Raw genomic sequence first — 20175 nt, 5'->3', positions numbered from 1 at the left:
TAAATGTAATGCATTGGTTTAAAAAAAATATTACCATTTGTCTTTGTAGCACGATTCGAGCGCCACCTTGTGAATGAAGTAATTATATTTCGCACTTTTACATAATGTGAAATAGGAATGTCTGGATAAGGTTAAGTACCATATTTGAACTTTTTAATTCTGGCGTATTTAATCAATGACTGCCTGCCCACAGATCCCCCTAAATGATTTCTTTGAAAAGTTATGGGGAAGTTTATATAGGGAATAGAAGTTGCTTTGGGATATTTTAGGTCAATCAATGTTATAAACAACTACCGCATTAAGGTTCGTGGAAATAAATGGTACTGGCCGTTGCTTATAAATGCATTCGATTCAACAATGGTTAATGCGTAGAACCTAAAAGTTGTATGTGTAATATATGACATCTCTAAAGTTATAAGTCAATTTGACTTTCGCGTAGAATCGCAGAAGCTTTAATAACTCAAGCCGCTCCACGACAATCTGGTGCAGAGCGTAATGCCGCTCTCGACAATATCAGTAAAAATACAGACGGTTTCGATAATTTAATACCAAACCTGAACAAACGTGCTCGCTGCCACCAATGTGGAGGAAGAACTCAGGATGTTCGGACAACTAACTTACACTTGCTGAAATACTAAACTGTTAATGTACAACTGGAGCAGATTAAACCATATAAATCGGCATTTAGTTCCCAATCAAAAATATTCTGAAAAAAAATTCTTCTTGATAATCCCGGGATGGTAAAATTAAACAAATGGAAAAAATACGGAATATTTATTTTCAGTAATTGATAATAGTTATATCGGTATTTTAATAATTCGATAAAAAAGATTGTCTAAATATATCGTTGCAATATGAACAAAATGTTATACCCTCGCATCATGTTGCCACAGAGTACAGCAGTTTTGTTCCACTAAAGATTATTTGTAACACTTAAATTAATTGAGATATATATATCAAAATGGACAAGAGGACAACACAAGGCAAGAACATTATATAATTATCAGAGATATCCCCTTGTTTAGTATAAAGATTTGCTCAAAATTAAAAATACTCATTCCATGTACTTTGATACTAGCATGCTACACGTTTATAATTCATCCAAAACAATGCTTTGTTCACTTCCATAATGGGTCACCACGAAATGAAGGGAAAATAAAATATAATCATAAACTTATCGAAAAATGTGTTGGTTAGTTTCATATAAATTTACATTAAAACTATTAAAAAACTATGTTTCTAAACAAAAAATAAACTTCTATTTCACTCTTTTTTAATGTAATCTAAATCCTAATCATGTTGGTGTAAGAATCAAATTGTTTTTGCTCTTTAAAAAAAAAAAACTGTACTTACGGTAAACCAGTTATTATTTGATTTCCCGGTATTTCTCATTTTTTAGTTTGTGTAGATTAAATTTTGACTTTAAAAAAAGCACCTTTGAATCGAAATGTTGTCCTCCCTTTTAAGGCCTGTATATTGCTTCATATTTCCTTTAAACTACTCCCGAGATATGGTTCTTTCAGTGAACACTATTTAAATACACATCCATGATTTATTGCACTATCAGTAATTTTCAACATAACCGTTGTTTAGAGTGTGGGCGGGATTAGAATCCGATTCCACTAATATTCACACTATCGGAGAAGATGCCGAAATTGTTTAACGTGACCGAATTCGGTGAATATAGCTCTCGTTTTTAAATATTTTGAGCCCACACGTGCCCCCCGCTACCGCGATCTCAAAATAAATATTCGATTACTGTTTTCTCTTTGTTTGATATTACCATCGCTACGAGAGAGTAAATTCAATCTAGAAAAAATATTTTATACTAATATCACAGCAACAAACAATTACCGCAATGATAATAACTAGTGCTTTGAATTCTTGTGGTTTTCTTAAATATTTTTTTGATAAGAATTGAAATAAAGATTTCAATAGTTTAATTCGCTGCAGTTTGAAATTTATTGTTTAGTATTTTAGCAAGAATTGGATAAATAGGTCTTGCGGCATACCCGATTTAGTGAAAGAACAAATTTAAAAACTGCAAGCAAAGAGTAAAATATTAACTTTGAATAAAATAAAATCACCAAATATGCGAATAATACTCGCCTATATAACATGTTTACTGATTTTAAACAATTACGCTCTGGTGAACCTCATTTCCAAAAAGCTGTTTACCGAGTCTATAGATAAGCCAGGAAAGCCTTGGTATTGCCCTAAGCTAGAAGGCATTTCTTGCGATTGCTATTCCGAATATTCCTTCAGATGTGATTTTATGAACATAAGAATCTTCTTTTCTGATGATGAGATGGGCCTGCTTTGTGAAGAGGACTCAGAAATAAATATTATTTCTCTACTCAAGCAAACATTTCAGCCAGCGCTTCATAAAACACGTTATTTGCGTACTTGGAACTGTAAGAACCTTATTCCCGAATTATTTATGACGGCCGAAGTGAATCAAACGTATATGTATATGAGTAAACCGAAGAAGCTGACGGTAATATATAACAGGGATCTTGATTCACAACCAATTGAATATTGGTATGGATTTCCAGTTGTACTTCACTTTGAAGTAATCATAAAATCAACAGCAGACATTATAACTGTACCAACCAATATATTTGATATGTGTGTGTTCGATCCAATCGAAACTCTTACGCTTAGCATACATAGTCTAACGAAACAGCACAACACGCTGCGAAACTTGACGCAAACACATTTTCAAAAACTTACTAAGCTCAGGCAACTTGTCTTAGCCGGAAATAATATGAAAATGTTGGACACAAATATTTTTGCACCACTTACGCAATTGAATTGCTTGAACTTGAGTCAGAATGAAATCGTGGAATTGCCACCAAATTTATTTGCAAATCAACGTCAACTTATAATACTTGACCTTAGTTACAATTCGTTGACATATTTAAGGCCTGAACTTTTCAACCAAACTGCCCTTCTATGGCAATTGAAACTCACTGGCAACCGATTACATGACACCACAAATCTTAAAGAAACTCTAAAACCGCTGCCTTATCTTCGTAGGCTAGACGTAAGCAGGAACAAACTGCAAAGTAATCGAGGCAGTGAGAATTACATCAATACTTCCGCACTATTAACAAATTTTGGATATGACAATATGAGTGAGTGTTTGGCTATAGCCAAGATTCAAAATTCTATCAGCAAATTGCAAGCTGAAAATTATGAAGGAAGCAACATTAATTTAAGAGTCATCGATTTTAGTCACAATCTTTTGAGCCAGTTTAGTATGGATTGGTTGGTGAAAAGCAGCGTTAAATGCCTTTTAAAAATAAACTTAGAACACAATTTGATTACAAATATATATGCTTTATCAAATTTACTCACTACAACTGATGATTGTGAGCGCGAAATCAAGTTGAGTGGCAACCCTGTCATGTGCGATTGTACATTAGCATGGATTTACAATGGTAATTATCAGAGACTTTTAAGCGATTTGCAGTGTAATCAGACGTCAACCAAACAACTTACGGATATCGCACAACTTCGACGGGACGAACTGTGTGCTTGGCAACCTGTACTGTGTCCCAGCAAATGCGTTTGTTACACTAAATCTGAGTTCCTGACCATCAACTGCAACGGTGGGGACCTCGACGTTATCGAAAAGCTGCCACGTCCCGAGCAAGTTGCGCTCACGACTACGATACTTGATATTAGCAGTAATAAGTTCACGAGTTTGCTGCCAAACATCACATTCGGCTATGCAAACGTTTCAAAACTCTACGCTTCGAACAATAAAATATTCAACATAAGTCTCTTTGAACTTCCAACCAATTTGACAGTGCTGGATCTACGTAATAATCGTTTGAAATCCTTAAGTGCTGATTTTTTGCGTGCTTTTCTCAATGAGAGCACGAAACTACAATTTCTGAATCTGAGTGAAAATCCTTGGTTTTGCGACTGTGCTGCTCAACAGCTGCTCTACACGATACGCGCACATCGGCAACGCATACCCGATGTCGAGCAGTTACGATGTGATAATCTACGGAATGATACCCTCCTAACAGCAAGCGTGAGCGAATTATGCCAAACTGATATTAAAGTTAAACATTATAAGTACCTGACTGTGGCTGTCACTTCTGCAGCGTCACTTATTATCATTTTACTTCTCATCATCGCGTTATTCTATAAATATAATTTACAACTGAAAGTCTGGTTATACAGTCGCAACATATTGAGCTGTTGCATTAATGAGCATGAGCTGGATAAGAATAAAACATTCGATGCGTTCATCTCGTATGCACACCAAGACGCTGACTTCGTCAACCAGACTTTATTGCCACAACTCGAGCAATGTGAACCACCATTTCGTATATGCACGCACGAACGGAATTGGTTGGCAGGCGCGTATATACCTGAACAAATCATCGAATCGGTTGAGCAGTCGCGTCGTACGATCATTGTTCTCTCGCAGCACTTCATCGAATCGGAATGGGCGCGCATGGAGTTTCGCACAGCGCATCAGTGCTCGTTGAACGAAGGTCGTGCACGCATAATTATGATTAAATATGGTGACATTATCAACAGTGGTTTATTGGATAAGGAATTGAAGGCAAATTTGGACATGAACACATATCTGGATTGGCAAGATGACAGATTTTGGGATAAACTACGATATGCCATGCCACATAGAATGGGTGTAAAACCGAATACCGATATTCTTGAAGTTAACGGAAGAATATACGTTATGGGACAGGTTGAGCGAAATCGTTGGCGTGTTTAAATTTGTCCTAGGCTGGCAATTTGCTGAATCGAGTCATCAGTTACAGATGTACAGATTTTTGAAGATTCCTCCGAATTTTTCTATATATATGTATACAAATTCATCTCGTTCAAAATGATGCTATTACTTTCAATTTCCACACTAATACCATATACGAGAGTCATAAAGGAAGTCAAAATTTACTGAAGAGTTAACCCCTATAGTGGTGATCGCTCAATAATGCAATTTGTTTCAATTAAAGTAGTTTTATTTTTATCAATTATGTTGTATTTAAACTTAGCATTTGAATAAACATTTTGGTACAAATCTTAACTGCTCAAACTATTATAGAGAGTCAATACATGTAAATTATAGTTGAATTTGTTGACAATTGTGGTATAGTAGACAGTTCAAAGTGGAAGAGAAAAAACAGTGTCTTAGTGTAGAACCACTCAATGGCCGACTCTCTGAAGCATATGAAAGAAGCTAAGTGAGTTAAACGATGGAAGATACACACAAAGAATTCTTAGCTATTTCTAACAAAGGTTAATTCTCATAACGTAGACACACATGAACACAATTGTCTTCTTAATAGGCACACCTAGTGTGACAGTCTAAAATAAGACGATGTTTGGGGAGTAAAAACAAAACAAAAACACATCAATAGTTTTAAAATTGTTAAGGAATATTTATACATATTTAAGTAATACGCAGTAAAATTTTTAGAGAATAAATTAAAATTTGTTTTGAGTTAGATGCGATTGATGACGCTGTTAGAAGGCACAACAGCGGGCTTTTCCGTGGTTGAAGCATAAACAAATCTCTCGTAAAGACTTGGTCCGTTCAATAACCTACGGTAAAACAATGCACAACCTTATAAAAAAAGTGGAGTTTTAGGCAAAAATCTGGTGGTTTTTTGGCCTGCTTATTTTTGTTCAGATATATATATATACAGAATATGTCAAAAAATGATTGGGGGATTGTTTGTATTTGAGTAATTACTGCAACAAGTTCGAAAAATGCGTTCAAACATAAACTGATAGAACTGAGCGGCTAAACTTTAAAAGACCATAGCTCAAAAAAGACTTGAAATATATTGATTAGAAATTTCAGTATGGTATATTTAAAAGTATGGACTATCGACTCATCTAAAAATAGAATTTGTGTTTAAAATTTCACACTGGATTAAGAGGCACATAATATAATATTATATCGATAGTCGTATTATTACTCGAACAATTGGCGATTATATTAAATATATAGACGATGGACCGAAATTAACCAGATGGGTGAAAATTATTATATTGGGACAATGGGGTCCGACCAAGGCCTTGACTAATTCCAGTTATAACACTTTACTATATTGAGGTCAAGAAAATCCAAATTATTTCAATTATCGCACATAGTTTGTGAGATATGTACATAAAGCTTATTAGGGGCGGTCCCATGCCCATTTTTTAAAATTTGTAACCAACAAATGCCGTTCTCCTCTGCAATCTTCCATACCATACTTGGTCATATCACTTCTACGTTTTTCTCTAAACACCATTTTGTGGGCGTGGTAATGATCCGATTACGATTGGTTTTCAAATACGACAATTATCGAAAGATACAGATTATCAAGGTTATAACTGCTCCGGATTGACGCTTGGAAAAGTTTTGTGTTGATATTCAAAAATTTCCTAGGTTACTGCAATCACCAATTATGAAAATATTTTGAAAAATATACTGACAAACTTTCAGACTATAGTTGGAAATATTCGCAATTCTCTGGATACATTTTGGATAATCTATGAAATTATATGAATGTGACACTAGTTGCGTTATTTTAAAAACAATAGATGATAAACAATTTTATGTTTGAATTTTACACTGCTTCTTGATGGGAAAAATACCTTTCAAGCGAGGCAATAGCGTTGTGAAGATTCCGTGTCATCAGAAACCACAATAAAACGTTGGTCTTCAGTGGGCGTCCAAATGAAGCTGTAAAACCAGAAAATATAAAGAAAAATCCAAAAAATGGTTCCGATTGATCGGAAAGTGAAGCTGCGTGATATAGCTGACATCGTAACGATTTGAAAAGAACGTGTTGGCTTTATCTTGTTTGAGTATTTGTTCATGAGAAAGCCTTGTTCAAACTGGGTGACGCGTTTACTGATTGTTGACCAAAAACAGCAACAAGTTGATGATTCTGAGCAGTGTTTGATGAAACCAGGATTGATCACTTCACCCTGGAATCAAAACGAGCGTCATTTGAGTGAACAGTAGCTGGTGAACCTCGTCTAAAGATCCCGAAAGCACAACAATCAGCTGGATAGGTTACGGCCTCGGTATTTTGGGATATGAAAGATGTAGTATTCATCAACTATATTGATAAGGGAAAACCATCATAATTGTATAGCGTTATTGAAAACAAATTTTTTTTTTCATCAAGACAACGCACCGTATCACAAGTCAATCAAAACAATGACAAAAATGCATTAATTGCACTTTGAATTATCAGAGGGCGCTGAAATGATTGTATTGCTCTTGATGGAAATTGTATTGATGAATAAAGCCAATTTAAACAAAAAAAAACCGTGTTTTCTGTGATCCTTTGCGCCAGATATTATATATCTTCTTTTAGTGCTTAGTTATGGCACTTTATAAATTCTCATTTAATGGCCGTTTGTGGGCGTGGCAGTGGTTCGATTACTCCAATATATGAACGCGTCATTACTTCTTTTGCCATCAAACACGTGTACCAAGTTTTATTAAGATATCTTAATTTTTACCCAAGTTATCGGTTGTACAGATGGACGGACGGACGGACAGACGGACAGTCACTCAGATTTCAATTCGTCTCATCATCGTGATCATCATAGTGACCATTTATATCCCATATCTTGCTTGATAATTTTTAGGTGATACAAACAACTGTTAGGTGAACAAAACTGTTATACTCTGCAGCAACATGTTACAAGAGTTTAGAAAGCATTATTAAAGTTATTCTGATGAATTCAATTCAAATCAAAACTTGGGTACCTTACCTAAAGAAATATTGGAATTAATTTTTGGAAAAAGAAAAGCGAGGAAAAAATGGCAATAATCCAGAGCCCCACAAGATAAAACTAGACTGAATAACTTAACGTCTCAATTGAAAAACGAAATTAAACAATTTAAGAACGATACATTGAGTGCGTTTCTATGTGAACTTACAAATGACTCAAGTACTGAATATTCAATTTGGAAGTCTACCAAAAGACTGAAGAGGCCAATTATGCAAACCCCTCCAATTAAAAACATTGATGGTGGCTGGGCTAGAAATAACTATCAGAAAGCATTCAGATTTGCTAAACACCTTGAAACGATCTTTCAACCTAACACGATGGATGACACTACACTGTTACCAAACATTATTGCACAAGAAAATATGGAAATACCATGAACCCTAAAAAAGCTCATGGTTTCGACCTGATCACCGGCCAGATACTTAGAGAACTACCAAGGAAAGCATTAGTTAAAATAACCAATCTGATTAATGCATCATTCAGACTACAATATGTACCGTCATTATGGAAAGTGGCTGAAGTTATTGTGATACCCAAACCTGGAAAGCCACCCCATGAAACCACATCATACCGACCAATTTCTCTGCTACCGGTTATATCCAAATTGTTTGAAAAACTTTTACTAAAAAGATTCAAACCAATAATTGATGAGAAAAATCTTATTCCAAATCATCAATTTGGTTTTCGGAATCAACACTCTACGATTGATCAGGTTCATCAAATAACTGATACAATTGAAAAAACATTAGAAGAAAAAAAGTGTGCTTAGCTATATTCCTAGATGTAGCACAAGCTTTCGATTAAGTTTGGCATGCAGGATTAAATTATAAACTTAAAATGTTTCTTCCAACATAATTCTCGAAAATTCTGAAATCATATATATCAGAACACTATTTCAGAATCAAACAAGAGGACGCTTTTTCTGCTCTAAAAAAAATCTAAGCGCTAGTTTCGTAAGGTAGTGTATTGGGACCAGTTCTTTATCTCTTATATACTAGTGACCTACCAACATTTAACGAAAATATTGTTGCTACATTTGCTGATGATACTGCTATTTTAGCCGTTGGCGCCAATAATATTGAGTCAACAGAAAAATTACAAAAAGCCATTGCAGAAGTACAACGCTGGACAACTACTTGGCGCATTAAGCTGAATGAAACCAAATCAGAGCATCTCGATTTCACCAATAAACGTATACAGCACAAACCAATATTTATGAACCAAAAAATAGTTCCGTATGAGAATACAGCAAAATATCTTGGTATGACACTTGATACTAAACTAAGGTGGAAATCACATGTCAAAAAAAAACAAGAAGAATTAAAACTTAAGTACAGAAAAATGTACTGGCTATTAGGCAGATATTCCGCCTTGTCAATATACAACAAGCTACTCTTGTATTAACAAGTCCTTAAACCGATCTGGACTTGTGGTATTCAACTCTGGGGCTGTACTAGTCAAAGCCACAGATTAATTATCCAAAGATTTCAAAACAAAGTAATTCATGGTATTGTTAATGCACCCTGGTACATTCGTAATGACAACTTGCATATGGATCTGAATGTAGAAACTGTTGACACCGTCATCAAGAAGTATGCTCAAAGTCATGAACAACGACTTCACCAACATATCAACATTAAGGCTCTCCAGATCCTTAATAATGATGGCATTACCAGAAGATTAAAGTGAGTAAAACCTTTCGAACTTGTGTAAACAAAAAAAAAAACATTTAACTATATAATAAAATAATCATTTTTCAGGTCTCACTAAAATAGTGGCTATAATACATACATATGTATAAATTTACACATCTGAAATGAATATCATAAGATAAGCATTTTGTAATTTTAAAACCGTATAAATTTAAGTCAGAAACAAATAGTTTATTAGTATTAATTTACTAGATTGCTATAAAAAAAAAAAAAAATTGGGTACCCCATTAAAGTGTTATACAACTTCGTTTAATTATAGTTCCATCGTTGACAACTACAACTAAACATGAAACACAAACACTTTTGCTCCATTACACAAGACAAAGAGCACCCAGAAGTGACTTAAAAAAATATTCCAGGTTTCATAGCTGCAGACGAAACGCCGGTTGGAAGTACAGTTTTGGTTCGAGCAGCGCAATCAATACCAACAGAAACCAAGCGTGCTGCTATTCATCAATGGCCGAATTACTTGTATTTGAGGGCTTCTGTGAAGGCGAAAGGTGACCGTTTCGAATAAACTTTTGTACATCGCTTATTGAATATATGCATTACTAAATACAATCAACTTAATTAAAAAATATTTTATATGTTCAGGCATTATTTCATTACGATTTTTTTTTTTTTTTTTTTGACCAAGCATAGAAGGGCTAAGTAAGTAAAATATTCATGTTTACTTATTTAAAATAAGTTTAAAATACAGCAAAACAAAGTCTGAGTATACAACCCAAATTTCTCCATTTCAGAAGCTCCTCGCTGCTGACAGAAATTTGTGATAAATTTGAACTGAGAAGTGCCAATTTTTATACTCTTGCAACATGCTGCTCCAGAGTATAATAGTTTTGTTCAAAACTAATCGAGATAGATATGGAGTTGTATACATATATAAATAATATATAAATGATCAGGACGAGATGAATTCCGAGTGAGTGTCTGTCTCTCCGTCTGTGCAAGCGAAATCATTAGTCAAAACCCTATAAAGTGTCATAATTAAAGTCCGCAATAAGATACAAGGCTGTTATTCAGTACAACGAATTGCACTGGGGAAGGGCATCTATGGTTGAGAAAACTTTAAAGTTGGCCCCTAATAAGTTTAATGTATATATATCTCCTATACTATTCGAGCTATATGACCTATATTTGCACAGAACAAATCTATTTGACTCCTTCTGCGACAGTGTGGAAATAGATGGCATTGGATAATAACCCCGCCCACTTCTAATATGACGGTTTTGTTAAAAACTACTAAATGTGAGATAAATCTATAACTAAATGCGTCAGAGACATTAAATTTTACAAACGATATGGTACCAGGGGTTTCCTATATATCCATATAGCAAAACTTTAAATTCCATATGATTCTTACACTTTCCAGTATACAAATAAAGCACCATAGAATATATTACGACACGACTTTGCACAAATAGTGCTTTCGAAGTTTGCCATCTCAAGTGTAAAACTGTCAAAATCGGACCGCAACTGTTCAAGTCCATAGTTTCGGAATATGGACTCCAGTGCTTAGTGCTAACATTTTACCTTTATTGCGGTCAATCTGTGAGAGATGTTATTGCAATTCGGAGAGAGTCTCTTTCTGATAATAGTATGCAAGTACGACGAAAATGGATTGAATCAGTTAAATACTTTAATTAGCCCCCATATACAATACCTAATCGAAATACTTCCGAACCTCCGGTTTTTTGCATTCCGCATATATCGGCCAATATGTGAGCTATATCAATAAAATTAAATGAATGTGTTTTTCTTATAATGGTGCATTTTTGTGCCTAAAATGAGTAAAATCGATGAAAACTTACCCTAGCCCCCATTTAACTAAACACAGAATTTTCGAACATCCGTTTGTTTTTACTCCATATATGTTTGTGATGGCATGTGAGGTGCCTTAATGAAACTCAAGGACCATTTTATTATGTTGATAGTATGTTGAATTACCAAAATTAAATAAGATCGGGTTAATACGGCCCCTATCTCTCATATATCTAATATAATATTTTCAAACTTCCGGCTGGCCTTATACCATATAACATATAAGAGTCAATAAGTAAGATACTTTAGCAAAATTAGCTGAATGTATAATATTGGATATACTATAGTTTAGCGAATAATAATGATATACTATAACTCAATGCCAATATGTGAATTTAGTCTACGAATCACCCCCACTCCCAAATACTACGTATATTAATTTTCGGTATTCAAACAAACCTTATGCCGAACATGTCGTTCAATGTAACAGTTATATATTTATAAAATGGAAAATATGATCCTAACTATACTTCAGCAGTGTTAAATATATTTCAATCAGTCCATCTCTCTTTCTGTCCCCAATATAGCCTGTATAATAATTTCCGACTTTCCATCTGACAAAATGTGTGATAAATAAAATTAAATGAAGCAGTTTTCTTAAAAAGTGTGTGGGAATATGAATGAAAGTAGTCTACTATTTTGTCGAAACCTTATATCCCTAAAGTAATGAATTGCGATCCTCTGTTTGACGTTTTCACATCAACTTATTATATAATATTAAATTTAGGTTCTTCAGCTGCGGTTATATTCCATATATAGGATTCGTACAATTTTACAACATAGTTTAAGAAAATGAATGACTAAACACTTTTTATACCTTTAACTCATTTCTATTTAGTAAAATATTGTGGAAAAGTTTGCGAACCAACTATCTCCTTGCCTTTTCTATTATATCGATGTCTGGGGAGTAACGCGACCACTGCATTTAATCAACGTTTTTTCTTCCATCGCAGACTTTAAACCCCGGCAGTGTGAATACGGCGGTGCAAATTTCCTTACAACTTTTGGAAATTAGCAAAATCAGTTTCCAGTAGTTTTTTTACGCATTTGAATTCATATTAGTATTAAAAATTAGTATTAAACAATTGCAGTTCGGGCATACGATATTAGAAGACGGCTCCTCACACCGTTACACAGTTCACTCGTAACACAGTTACACATACATGTCCCTGAAGTACGATACAATTTTCAGCTGTATTCATTGAAAGAGATTGAGTAAAAGCTTACATTTCGTTGTTTGCTCGTGAAGTCTTGGCTAAAATCCATACTGTAACGATGCCCCAGCTATCATATTTGACATGCCTCGTGTGACCTTTTTCTACTTTCAAAAATAAAGATAATCCTAAAGGGTCTTCGACAGATAAAAATCGAAATAATTACTTCAATTAATTTTGTCAATATAACTTACATATAGTAACCAATAGATCCGCTATCAAGTCAAGCAGAAGTGTGAATATCCTTATATATGGGAAAAAGAGAAAGTATTGAGCCGATTTTATTAATTTTTGGCGCCAGAGCACGTTATTATCATAAAGAGTCAACTTACAACAATGCACTTGGGTCCTCATATTCACTTTCTGATTTTCAATTTCCAGAATTTCGAGCGTGGTTGTAATCCTATTTAGCTCATTTTCGTACTACAAATATCATAACGATACGAATATTTCTCCTAACAGTAGGCGATGCAACGCTCATGTTTAATTTTAATACAGATTTACCATATATGCAACCTTACCATTCTATTACTTCTGATAGATTAAATGTTTCTCGCATTTTTCTCCAGCGCGTAATTGTCCTTTAAGTAGTTTGGGACATAACCGTTATATGGCGAGTGGACGGGGTTATCATCCAACATCACCTATTTACACAATGTATGAACCTATAGAAGCAAATGTGTCTAGCATAGCAAGGTTGCCGCTACAAATTCCGCTACCCATTGTAATCCCCCATCACTCATTACAAACAACCGTAAAGGGAACAAAACTATTATAATTTGTGTCAAAATTCATTATTCGACGAAATCGTGAACGACTCACTTAGTTTTATTGCAATATTTTACTTCGTGTCAGGTAAATTGATATTAATATCCTACTTAAATGAGAAATGTGTGACGTTAACTCAACCGAATTGCCAAAATTTGGGTTGATGCGGAAAACGTTAATCAGAGCATCGGAATTCCAATTTCATTCATATTTATAGCTAAGCCTTTCTACTTTTAAAAAGATCGTTCAATTGTAAATTCATTAAGATAGCACACATGTGGACCGACACAAACTCTTTAAAGTCAGATGGATAGACAAAATGGATGGAAATCACTATATGGTGTATATTGGGGCTAGAGTAAGAGCTGGACTGATGGAATTAATATTTGGTGTTGCTCAAGTATACTCTAAAACATTTGTCACGCAATGGTGTGAAAATAATTCACACACTGACCGAGAATTATGGCATAAAGTAAGGGCTTGATTAACGAAAATCCTCATATGTAGTAGATAGGTGATTACGAAGTTCATGCACAAGTTTCACACATTTTCGACATTAAAAAATACTATATTCAATAATATTCGTTCGCTTAAATTTTCTATGATATCTTACATATTGACCAATATATACGATATAAAGGCAATCGGAAGTAGTATTAACCCGATATCAATAAAAAAATGTAATCCGTTGGTTTAAAAAAAAATATTACCATTTGTCTTTGTAGCACGATTCGAGCGCCACCTTGTGAATGAAGTAATTATATTTCGCACTTTTACATAATGTGAAATAGGAATGTCTGGATAAGGTTGAGTACCTAATTTGGTTAAAATCGGTTAAGTAGAACCTGAGATATAGAATTTTACCTAAAGGTGGGCTGCGAAATTTTATGATTTTGGCGTATTTAATCAATTACTGCCTGCCCGCAGATCCCGATGAATAACTTTTTCTGAAAATTAGTGGGGAAGGTTATATAAGGAATAGAAGTCGCTTTGGGATATTTCAGGTTTGTAAGTTTTAGTATACCTGAGATTTGCGATGTGTTATGAAGTCTTCAATGAGCTAATAAGGGTTATAACTTAATATCTTTGGTAACATGTTGATCGGCTGATCAATGTTATAAACAACTACCGCATTAAGGTTCGAGGAAATAAGTGGTACTGGCCGTTGCTAATAAATGCATTCGATGCAGCAATGGTTAATGCGTAGAACCTAAAAGTTGTATGTGTAATATATGACATCTCTAAAGTTATAAGTCAATTTGACTTTCGCGTAGAAATCGCAGAAGCTTTAATAACTCAAGCCGCTCCACGACAATCTGGTGGAGAGCGTAATGCCGCTCTCGACAATATCAGTAAAAATACAGACGGTTTCGATAATTTAATACCAAACCTGAACAAACGTGCTCGCTGCCTCCAATGTGGAGGAAGAACTCAGGTTGGTTGCAGAAAATGTTAAATAATACTTCATCCAAAACAATGCTTTGTTCATAATGGGTCACCACAAAATTAGTTTCATATAAATTTACATTAAATCTATTAAAAAACTATGTTTCTAAACAAAAAATAAACTTCTATTTCACTATTTTTTAATGTAATCTAAATCCTAATCATGTTGGTTTAAGAATCAAATTGTTTTTGCTCTTTAAAAAAAAAAAACAGTACTTACGGAAAACCAGTTATTATTTGATTTCCCGGTATTTCTCATCTTCTAAATTGTGTAGATTCAATTTTGACCTTAAAAAAAGCACCTATTAATCGAAATTTTGTCCTCGCTTATAGGGCCTTCATATTTCCTATGTGATTTAGAAAAAAAACCAGATAAATACACTATTTGAATACACATCAGGCACATTGAGCAGAAATGGGTTAATTAGTGATTTATTGCACTATCAGTAATTTTCAACATAACCGTTGTTTAGAGTGTGGGCGGGATTAGAATCCGATTTCACTAATATTCACATTATCGAAGAAGATGCAGAAAGTGTTTAACGTGACCGAATTCGGTGAATATAGCTCTTGTTTTTAAATATCTTAAGCCCACACGTGCCCCCCGCTACTGCGATCTCTACACCATCATTACAGTTTTGTGTCTTAGCTTGGAGCTTAGTTATAAATTTGCGCTTGGTCCGATTCTGCCCAAATGCAATACCAACTTTTTCATTGAAAACATTTGTACTAAGTTTTATCAAGATTTATAAATTTTTACTCAAGTTACAGTTTGCACGAACGGACGGTCGGACAGACAGTCACATTTATTTATATGTAACCCGATTAGTTTTAGGTGATATGCATACAAACAACTATTATACTCTGTAGCAACATGTTGCAAGAGCACAAAAATTATAAAAATAAAGAATTTTTTATGACAAATATATAATTCGACAAACAAATGTTCGTTTCATTGTAGTGAGATATTGAACGATTACTCAAAATAAATATTCGATTACTGTTTCCTCTTTGTTTGATATTACCATCCCTACGAGAGAGTAAATTCAATCTAGAAAAAATATTTTATACTAATATCACAGCAACAAACAAATACCGCAATGATAATAACTAGTGCTTTGCATTCTTGTGGTTTTCTTAAATATTTTTCTTGATAAGAATTGAAATAAAGATTTCAATAGTTTAATTCGCTGCAGTTTGAAATTTATTTTTTAGTATTTTAGCAAGAATTGGATAAATAGGTCTTGCAGCATACCCTATTTAGTGAGAAACAAATTTAAAAACTACAAGCAAAGAGTAAAATATTAACTTTAAATAAAATAAAATCACCAAATATGCGAATAATACTCGCCTATATAACATGTTTACTGATTTTAAACAATTACGCTTTGGTGGAGCTCATTTCCGAAAAGACGTTGACCGAATCTATTAATGAGCCAAACCTTTGGTATGACAAATTTGAAATTAAAATCATCTTTAAAGGTCAAAGCGTGGACGTGTATTGTTTTCAGAACTTAGAAGTAAATTTTATTTCTCTACTCAAGCAAAAACTTCAGCCAGCGGTTCTTAAAACACGTTATTTGCGTATTTCGAACTGTAAGAACCTTATTCCCGAAATATTTATGACTGCCGAAGTGAATCAAATGTATATATATATGGGTAAACCGAAGACGCTGACGGTAATGTATAACAGGGACCTTGATGCAAAACCAATTGACTATTGGTTTGAAGATGCGGATGTACTTCACTTAGAAGTAATCATAAAATCAACAGCAGACATTATAACTATACCAACCTATATATTTTATAACTATGTGATCTATCCAGTCGAAACTCTTACGCTTAGCATACATAGTCTAACGAAACAGCACAAAACGCTGCGAAACTTGACGCAAAAACATTTTCAAAAATTTAGTAAACTCAGACAACTTGTCTTAGCCGGAAATAATATGAAAATGTTGGACGCAAATATTTTTGCACCACTTACGCAATTGAATTGCTTGAACTTGAGTCAGAATGAAATCGTGGAATTGCCACCAAATTTATTTGCAAATCAACGTCAACTTATAATACTTGACCTTAGTTACAATTCATTGACATATTTAACGCCTGAACTTTTCAACCAAACTCCCCTTCTATGGCAATTGAAACTCACTGGCAATCGATTACATGACACCACAAATCTTAAAGAAACTCTAAAACCGCTGCCTTATCTACATAGGTTAGACGTAAGCAGGAACAAACTGCAAAGTAATCGAGGCAGTGAGAATTACTTCAATACTTCCGCAATATTGACAAATTTTGGATATGACAATATGAGTGAGTTTTTGGCTATAGCCCAGGTTCTAAATTATTTCAGCAAATTGCAAGCTGAAAATTATGAAGGAAGCAACATTAATTTAAGAGTAATCGATTTTAGTCACAATCTTTTGAGCCAGTTTAATATGGATTGGTTGGTGAAAAGCAGCGTTAAATGCCTTTTAAAAATAAACTTAGAACACAATTTGATTACAAATATATATGCTTTATCAAATTTACTCACTACAACTGATGATTGTGAGCGCGAAATCAAATTGCGTGGTAACCCTGTCGTGTGCGATTGTACATTAGCATGGATTTACAATGATAATTATCAGAGGCTTTTTAGCGATTTGCAGTGTAATCAGACGTCAACACAAGAACTTACGGATATCGCACAACTTCGACGGGACGAACTGTGTGCTTGGCAACATGTACTGTGTCCCAGCAAATGCGTTTGTTACACTAAATCTGAGTTCCTGACCATCAACTGCAACGGTAGGGAACTCGACGTTATCGAAAAGCTGCCACGTCCCGAGCAAGTTGCGCTCACGACTACGATACTTGATATTAGCAGTAATAAGTTTACGAGTTTGCTGCCAAACATCACATTCGGCTATGCAAACGTTTCAAAACTCTACGCTTCGAACAATAAAATCTTCAACATAAGTCTCTTTGAACTTCCAACCAATTTGACAGTGCTGGATCTACGTAATAATCGTTTGAAATCCTTAAGTGCTGATTTTTTGCGTGTTTTTCTCAATGAGAGCACGAAACTACAATTTCTGAATCTGAGTGAAAATCCTTGTTTTGTGCTGCTCAACAGCTGCTCTACACGATACGCGCACATCGGCAACGCATACCCGATGTCGAGCAGTTACGATGTGATAATCTACAGAATGTTACCCTCATAACAGCGAGCGTGAGCGAATTATGCCAAACTGATATTAAAGTTAAACATTATAAGTACCTGACTGTGGCTGTCACTTCTGCAGCGTCACTTATTATCATTTTACTTCTCATCATCGCGTTATTCTATAAATATAATTTACAACTGAAAGTCTGGTTATACAGTCGCAACATATTGAGCTGTTGCATTAATGAGCATGAGCTGGATAAGAATAAAAAATTCGATGCGTTCATCTCCTATGCACACCAAGACGCTGACTTCGTCAACCAGACTTTATTGCCACAACTCGAGCAATGCGAACCACCATTTCGTATATGCACGCACGAACGGAATTGGTTGGCAGGCGCGTATATACCTGAACAAATCATCGAATCGGTTGAGCAGTCGCGTCGTACGATCATTGTTCTCTCGCAGCACTTCATCGAATCGGAATGGGCGCGCATGGAGTTTCGCACAGCGCATCAGTGCTCGTTGAACGAAGGTCGTGCACGCATAATTATGATTAAATATGGTGAAATTATCAACAGTGGTTTATTGGATAAGGAATTGAAGGCATATTTGGACATGAACACATATCTGGATTGGCAAGATGACAGATTTTGGGATAAACTACGATATGCCATGCCACATAGAATGGGTGTAAAACCGAATTCCGATATTCTTGAAGTTAACGGAAGAATATACGTTATGGGACAGGTTGAGAGAAATCGTTGGCGTGACGAATCTGTCAACAGTTACAGATGTACAGATGTTTGAAGATTCCTCCGAATTTTTCTATATATATGTATACAAATTCATCTCGTTCAAAATGATGCTATTACTTTCAATTTCCACACTAATACCATATACCAGAGCCATAAAGGAAGTCAAAATTTACTGAAAAGTTAACCCCTGTAGTGGTGATCGCTCAATAATGCAATTTGTTTCAATTAAAGTAGTTTTATTTTAATCAATTATGTTGTATTTAAACTTAGCATTTGAATAAACATTTTGGTACAAATCTTAACTCCTCAAACTAATATAGAGGGTCAATGCATGTAAATTATAGTTGATTTTGTTGACAATTGTCGTATAGTAGACGAATCAAAGTGGAAGAGAAAAAACAGTGTCTTAATGTAGAACCACTCAATGGCAGACTCTCTGAAGCATAGGAAAGAAGCTAAGTGAGTAAAACGATGGAAGATACACACAAAGAATTCTTAGCTATTTCTAACAAAAGGTTAATTCTCATAACGTAGACACACATGAACTCAATTGTCTTCTTAATAGGCACACCTAGTGTGACAGCCTAAAATAAGACGATGTTTGGGGAGTAAAAACAAACCAAAAACACATTAATTGTTTTTAAATTGTTAAGGTATATTTATACAGTTTAAGTAATATGTAGTAAAATTTTTAGAGAATAAATTAAAATTTGTTTTGAATGCGATTGATGACGCTGTTAGAAGGCACAACAGCGGGCTTTTCCGTGGTTGAAGCATTAACAAATCTCTCGCAAAGACTTGGTCTGTTCAATAACCTACGGTAAAACAATGCACAACCTAATAAAAAAAGTGGAGTTTTAGGCAAAAATCTGTTATATTTGTGACCTGCTTATTTTTGTTCAGATATTGATCTATGCAGAATATGTCAAAAAATGATTGGGGGATTGTTTGTATTTGAGTAATTACTGCACCAAGTTCGAAAAATGCGTTCAAACATAAACTGATAGAACTGAGCGGCTAAACTTTAAAAGACCATAGCTCAAAAAATACTTGAAATATATTGATTAGAAATTTCAGTATGGTATATTTAAAGGTATGGACTATCGACTCATCTTAAAATAGAATTTGTATTCAAAATTTCACACTGGATTAAGGGGCACATAATATAATATTATATCAATAGTCGTATTATTACTCGAACAATTGACGATTATATAAAATATATAGACGATGGACCGAGGTCTGTACCAATTTCATTACTTGTTTACTCTAGAACATATTATTATCAGAAGAAAACACTTACTTAAGTTAATTAATACATCATCTGTTGAACCGAAAACATAATTAATTTTGTTAAAATTTTTAATAAACTTTGTTTGTAACATCTAACGACTGTAACCGAACATTTTATACTCGTGCAATTTTTAAGGATAAATGGCAAAGAAATAAGAGAAAGAAATTAACCAGATGGGTGAAAATTATTATATTGGGACAATGGGGTCCGACCAAGGCCTTGA

At 34.4% G+C, this 20175-nt stretch overlaps 2 protein-coding genes and 1 pseudogene across 3 annotated transcripts in view; 2 read left to right on the top strand and 1 right to left on the bottom strand.

Annotated features, from left to right (window-relative positions):
* Positions 1 to 20175, bottom strand: part of side-II (sidestep II) — a 262223-nt gene that overhangs the window by 88275 nt on the left and 153773 nt on the right. The gene's annotated exons all lie outside the window — the stretch shown is intronic.
* On the top strand, positions 2468 to 4756 carry LOC138856446 (protein toll-like). The gene has a single exon (XM_070107550.1). The coding sequence runs from the start codon at positions 2468 to 2470 to the stop codon at positions 4754 to 4756; it is 2289 nt and encodes a 762-aa protein (XP_069963651.1).
* Positions 16429 to 18840, top strand: LOC138856445 (protein toll-like; annotated as a pseudogene).

Source organism: Bactrocera oleae, chromosome 3 (assembly GCF_042242935.1).
Source record: "Bactrocera oleae isolate idBacOlea1 chromosome 3, idBacOlea1, whole genome shotgun sequence".
Taxonomy (NCBI): Eukaryota; Metazoa; Arthropoda; class Insecta; order Diptera; family Tephritidae; genus Bactrocera; species Bactrocera oleae.
The sequence above is the reverse complement of the archived record's forward strand: the minus strand, read 5'-3'. Positions and strand labels throughout refer to the sequence as shown.